The sequence below is a fragment of the Halyomorpha halys genome, unplaced genomic scaffold, assembly GCF_000696795.3.
Source record: "Halyomorpha halys isolate HHAL.00 unplaced genomic scaffold, Hhal_1.1 Scaffold286.1, whole genome shotgun sequence".
Taxonomy (NCBI): Eukaryota; Metazoa; Arthropoda; class Insecta; order Hemiptera; family Pentatomidae; genus Halyomorpha; species Halyomorpha halys.
Genome location: NW_027115682.1, coordinates 958,392 through 965,578, shown reverse-complemented (window position 1 = coordinate 965,578; position 7,187 = coordinate 958,392). Strand labels below are relative to the sequence as shown.

Genomic DNA, 7,187 nt, shown 5'->3' with positions numbered 1-7,187 from the left:
ATTAGAGAGGAAAAAGAAGAATTTCTCATTCAGTAGAAAGTTCCCTTTTATGAAGAGTAAGGATGACAAATCAGAAGACGGTTCTGATCAAGAACCGTTTATGCTCTGTTATGCTCAAGAAGACCCATCCTCTGAAGGTACAGAAGAGACCGTGCTGTCATACGAGCCTGTAGTACAAGAAACTATCTCCTATGCCAGGCCAGTCATTATTCTTGGACCAATGAAAGATAGGATCAACGATGACCTCATCTCAGAATTTCCAGAAAGATTTGGATCATGTGTACCACGTAAGAAATTTTTTTTTATTCTGAGACTTGACTTAATTTATATATTTATATTTCAATATACCTTAATCTTCAATTTTATCCTCATGTTTGAAGTTCTTTTTTTCAATTTCTGTCCTTATTAATCTTTTTGATATATTGTATGACCTTTGATCCATCATTTTTCAATTATTATAGTTCTTTAAGAATATTTAGGCAGTTACGGAAGGATACATCCGTTTATTATTACATCCTTTTGTACACAAAAGAAAAAAAAGTTTTAATTTACTTTAAATGTCTTTCTGCACATATGTGAATACAGCACAATCTAACATGTGGAGGTTTAAATTTGATATTGTGCTAAAGTTTCTAGTTTAAAATTTGACATCTGTGTTATTTAAGCATGGAGTCTACTCTATATCTGGAAAAATCAGGAAATTTTATGAAGAAATACCAAAGAAGAGCAGGAATTTAACAAGTTAAGGGATACAAGAGTGACTTTGTTCTCATAAATCCTAGTAATCATCATTCATCACAATAAGTTTAAGTAATAGTAAACGGTCATTCTTACAGAAAGCGACAATTTTGAATCTGAAATATCCAGTTAAATTAAAAATGGTCCAAACTGCAAAAAAAAATTTGTGTATTCAGCTAGCCATCAGTAATGAATATTTTTGTCCTTCTATGAGTAAGAAAATTTATTTCACAGATAAAAAATAAATATATAACTAGAATGATGAATAATGTGTTTTGGAAATATCATTAATGTTATTTTACATCCAAATTGTTTTTTTCCTTTGTCTTTATCATCTCCCATCAGTAGCTCATCCTATCATCCTCTAGGGGAGAGGGAGGATGAGGTCTGTCCCTGGTCTCTTCTAACTCAAAACTGATTCAGAACATTTTGTTAATTTCTTAAAGAGAAAATCATATTTAATCACATACCAGTCACTTTTTTAAACTGAATTATTAGTTTTTCATGATATTGTTTCCTTTTAGTATTAGTTTAATTAAACAAATTTTATGATTAACTATATCATTACAGATACTACAAGGCCAAAGAGGGAATATGAAGTTGATGGTCGTGACTATCATTTCGTAAGCTCACGTGAGGAGATGGAAAGAGATATACAGAGCCATTTGTTCATTGAGGCTGGTCAGTATAACGAGAACCTTTATGGAACATCTGTGTCATCTGTCAAGGAAGTTGCTGAAAAGGTAACTAACTTCATTGGGATGTCCTGTTCTTATAATTGGAGATATGAGTGAATGAAGGTGCTATGTTACAAATTTTTATTACATAGAAAGGTTTCATTTTAAAAAAGTATAGTTGTAAGATATACTATATAAAGATAAGATACTCTTGTATAAAGCAGATTTTTAAAAATGATCTTGATAATCTGGCATTCATTGATACCTGAGCTGGCGGGATTATATAGATCCACAAAAACATAGTTTTGATGGGAGTGTATGAAAACAGACTTATGCAAAATGGGTAAACTTTTTATTTCTTGATATTAAAAACTCGATAAAAAAGAAAAACTTGTAATCATTGATTGTAAATCGGTTTCTAGGTGTTAACCTAAACAAACTGAACACCATAATTGGGTGAAAATAGGTTTGCTTTAAAATCTAAGATGATATATGGCTTAATAAACACACTTGTTATGTACCAAAACTCATGCAGTTTAATCCTTTAAATGTTATTAGTTTACTACTTTTTGCCAATATCTTTCTCAAACATTTTTATCAAAAAATATATTGACAGAAATTAGTTTACACTTACTTCTAGGTTAACTTGCAATTTTACTTGCTTTTGAGCCAGATAAGACTATGAATTGATATTAATTAAATAATTAAGCCAAGTTACCATTATAATGTGCCAGCTTTAAAGTTTTTGTTTTTCTGCAACATAAGAAATGAAAATGGAGCAGAATAAATTGGAACATGTTGATGAAAAATGATGAGTAACTTCTGAAACTTTTCTTTTTCTTTTATGTATATCTATGTTGTTAATAAATAACACAATTTGTAATTTGCTTCCTAAGTTGTCGGCCTCACCGATGTCCCTGAAGTGTAAATTCCTTTTTATTTTATAATGATAAAATAATTATTTAATATTTTAGGGAAAGCATTGTATTCTGGATGTAAGTGGAAATGCTATTAAGAGGCTTCAAGTTGCTCAGCTGTACCCAATAGCAGTTTTCATCAAACCTAAATCTGTTGAATCTATAATGTAAGTTGATTTATACACTCTCAGAGTACATTTATTTTGAACTTTATGTTTAAATTTAATGCAGTGGAACTCAGTACTATTATATTTATTAAGTTCAAATGTTTTTTTAAAATGTTCTTTCTGCTATATTTATGTAATTGGCATATGCCAACTGTTGCATTGACTTATTTCTGATAGTGTCTATGGTCTGAATTTCTGAGTCCCTTGCCGCATTCTCTATGGTAAGATAAAAAAGAATGCTGGGTCCCACTGGTCCTTCTAGTTTGATAAACTCATATTGTTCACAAACCCTAAATACTATAACACCTCATCTCTACAGATGAAGGTCATTAACTATAAATATTTTTGAGTCTTTTAAGTGTGTAATAAAAACATAATTTGAAATAATAAATCATCTCCACAGTGGTCTCTTATTTTTGGAAGGTTGTGCCTGGTCAAAACTGTTCCAACCACTTGATATGAACCATCTGTCTATAAAATTTGTTATGAACAACAATATTAATTTTTAAAATTATGAAGAAGATGGTCAGAGTTGGGGTCAAAAGGAAACAAAAAAAGTTAATAAGGTCAATCATTTATAGAGAGAAATGCTTTATTTAGGTATGCTGCCCAAATACATTTCGTTGCTGCAATACACAACACACCAATCAATCTATGATCGGACATATATACAATATATATGTATTCACATGATATAACAATATTTTTTTTTTTATAATATTAATTTTTAATTTCTAATGTTTTATTATTTGAATTTTTCTGCATGTTGAAGTACTGTTTTTTAATACAATCAAACTTCTCTACTACGAATTGAACTGTGTATTAATTACATGTTTTTAATACATTTTTAAAATACTGAGAACAAATAATTTCTATTATTTGTTTCAGGGAAATGAGCAAAAGAATGACAGAAGAACAGGCCAAGAAAACCTACGAGAGGGCACTTAAGCTTGAACAAGATTTTAGTGAATATTTCACAGGTAATCATAAGATCCTTATAAATATTTATTTTTTATATTACTTTGTAATGTTTCCTAAAACAACTCCTTCAGAACACCAGACTTTTGATTAATTTACTATCTTTATGTAAATATGTGCTGATGCTAAAAGCTATCTGTATGTTGACATGTACTTAATCATTGGACGATATATATGTGTTTAGTAGAAACTGTTAACCCATAAATTTCTTACAGCCGTTTATAAGGCATAAACCCCTACTTTATGAAGGCAATTTTTTTTTTTTTTTTTTCATAATGGGTATTGGTTCTAGCAATCAGGAATGATCCTTAAATTATATTAAAATAAAGTTCCCTCCGCTTCGAAAAAGTGGGATATAAAAATACTATATATTCAGTGCCCAGTTAAGTTCATCAAAATTCATTTAATTTTTCTTTTTATCAGGCAACATTTTTTATATATTGTCATATATGTTCTCGATAAATAAATATACTTAAATTTATTTATTAAAAAACAATTTCACTTTTCCATGTTTTGTTCTGAAATGACAATATTACAAGGATTATAATTTTAAAAACTTATACTTGACAGAATAAATTTCATTTTTCAATTTATCCATAATATTATATAGAAATATAAAAAAATATATGAATAGCTTGGTAAAAAACAAAACTTCCATTAATTTGTTTACATAATTTACTAATATTATCTTAGATCTACCTATCCCTATCTATAAATGGAAATTATTCGAATGTTCACCTACTTTTTCAGTCACTAAACTGATTTACATGTTCGCCAGGGGAAGGTTTAATGCTACTGAAATTCCTGATTTCTCAGGAAAAAAAAAAGTTTTGAACAAAATTTAGCTTAGCTTGTAGAACAGAAAGTATACATTTGTTCACAGTTATTATATATCAAATCAATCAATTTGTCTCTTTCTGAAGAATAAGAAACAAATATTACTGATTCCATTAAATAATTTTATATTTACAAAAAAATATTAAAAACATGATGAGGCTTTGAGTAAAGTAGGCCAATAATTTTTTTTTTTTTTTAGGAAAAAGGAAATAATATTCGTTTTCAGCATCACCTGATACCCTTATATACTAGTTTCCAAATAAATTAAAGATTAGATATTTTCCAACTCGATCCTTCAAAACCAAGGATTTTTTCTCCTAGTGTTCATTGTTCATATAATTTTTTAATAACTCCTCTTCATTTTATCCAAATTCTACATTACTACTATCATTTGAAAGTTGAATGTCTGCTCTTTGAACTTATATTAACACCATTTAAACCTTATTTCCTTATATGGGCGATATTGATTTCAAATAAAGAAAACAAATATAAAAGAAAGAAAATTTTTTTATTTTATATCTCCGGTTCTAATTTGTTTAATTAGGTCCTATTTATTTATGGCATATGGTGTGCTTTATAAAGGCTTACACCACTCCTAGGTTTCGAGTAGATTAGTTGAGTTGTGTTCAAGTTATCACTGTTTTTTTTAAAAGAAATCAAAGACCTTATGTAAGGCAAAAATTAATATTTCTAAATTCTATGGCTTTGTAATATTGTATATTTATATTGCTGCCCTTATTTCTGGTGATTCATTTTTGTTTTGCAAAAAATAATATTCGCCTTTTACTCTTTATTAAAGGATTTGATTTAGCATTCTCCATGACTACTAAAACTGAGAGATAGTCAGTTATTTCAAATAAACTATTTTAATGATTATAAAACCTGTCTTGCATTACAGAGCATTTAATATTTTATTAATATACTTCAATGAAAATCATTAGAATCTTTCTTAAAAAAATATATATGTAAAATTAATTATGTGAAGTGGCAAATCGAAAATAATTGTTGACATTCCTGGCTTTAATGCTGCTACCAAATATGTAATTTTATTTTTGAGGCAAGTTGTTCACCAATAATCACAAACCATTTGGCGAGACTTGGCTATTTGGTCCCTGGCGCTTTTGAAAGGTATATTTCGGTTGAAAATTCAAATTCACAATTTGTCTCTATCGTATTACTTTCCCCATTCTTTACATTTCTTACATACATTGGTGGAAGTAAATAATTTTTCTTCCTAGGAATCTGTAAAAATTGATCCAAATGTAAAATAAAACTATGAAAGTTGAGTCCACATTTTATAAAAGATATTATAAATAAACTAAAGGCTAAAAAATATTCCTTTATGTGTATGTACACCTGACATAAATATGAGGACCTTCTCTATTGTACATTCCAAACTATCTTTTGATAATTATTTGCTCTGTGGTATTCTAATACCTCATTTATTCGAACATCTTTCCAAATTAATATTTTTTTCTCCACCACGTGAAGATTCCTTGAGGTTTATTGCATCTTTTTATTACTTATTTTACAGGATATTTCTTTATAAGTGGTGTACAAAACCACCATATCTTTCCTTAGAAGTTTCCTTTGAATTCCTTTGGTTCCTTTGATATAAAGCATTGAAATTTTATCTTTGAACAGAAAAGATAGGCATTCGTATTACTCATAGTTATCTAAAATGAGTAATGTAAATGATATAACAGTGAACAGGGAAAGCCACCTCAATATTTTCCTGCTTTGATAACAACTATGATCTAATCAAAACTCTTTGGAATGTCATTGTGTACTACATTAAATAGTTTTTAAACGGATTAAACAACATTTTTTTGGTATAAACAAGTTCTTAATAATGTAAAAATGCTTATATCCAGATGAAATAGAAACACATGTTTTATAAAATAGATTATTGCAAAACCTAGCTTTAAAAAAGATAACTCAAGTTTAGTCGAAACTAATTTTTTTAAGGTTTATAATACCAAGTCTTTCAGAAATAAATTATACATGAAATTGAAAAATGATTAATATCTAATTTTTTATTTATTTATTTCTTCCCCTTCTGATGGTTTCTTTGATGCTCATATTAATTAATACCAGGCTATATTTCACTATACACTTGTACACTATATTTCATCTTATCTGTTTATAGTAATAAAACTGCTGTTATATATTTTAAGTGAACTAGTTTTACTTTGATTAAAGTTTCATACTCGACTGTGTTAATGAACACAAATATATTTCAATAAATGAGCCATTAAGAGCTGGAGGGGTGTAAGTCAAACCTGAGATATTCAAAAGTTTTGAGGAAGTTCTATAAGATTTTTAGTTAGAGATAACAGCCTTTTCTGTTAAAACCAATTAGTCATAAAAAAAAAAAATACACTTCTTTTTGAAAGTATTTCAATGCCTTCAGTAAATAATTAAATAATTATTTTTTTTATTGAAATTAATTTTGGTGATAGCAGACAGGCTTCTACCATCCTTGCTCTCAGTGGCTCATATGCAATGAAACATTACTTCATTTAAATTATATAATAATCTAAAAAAATAATAATTTAAAACCTTAATCAATTATAATATTTTTTCTTTCTAGGATATACTGAGAAATACAACCTTAGAAAATAAAAATTAAAAAGGCTAAAGAAAATAATTACATCCATCGATAATATAAAAAAGATTTTTTTTTTCTCTGAATAACTAAAGTTATTTTTATTTGTTCCAGCAATTGTTCAGGGCGATACACCTGAAGAAATTTACCAAAAAGTCAACATGGTTATCAGGGATCAGTCTGGTCCTACAATTTGGGTGTCATCTAAGGACCCACTTTAAGGAGGCCTCTCTTGTTAGTTGTTTAAAGTATAAATGTATAAATA

General features: G+C 28.1%; 1 protein-coding gene across 3 annotated transcripts in view; it reads left to right on the top strand.

Annotated features, from left to right (window-relative positions):
* LOC106680774 (disks large 1 tumor suppressor protein) overlaps window positions 1–7,187 on the top strand; it is a gene marked incomplete at its 5' end in the record, with an annotated part of 438,504 nt that overhangs the window by 431,103 nt on the left and 214 nt on the right. For 2 of the 3 annotated variants that reach the window (XM_067052703.1, XM_067052702.1), the window contains 5 exon segments: window positions 144–287; window positions 1,309–1,481; window positions 2,390–2,499; window positions 3,388–3,479; window positions 7,037–7,187. In XM_067052703.1, coding sequence (XP_066908804.1) covers window positions 144–287; window positions 1,309–1,481; window positions 2,390–2,499; window positions 3,388–3,479; window positions 7,037–7,143 — 626 coding nt within the window. 3 annotated transcript variants of the gene reach the window in all.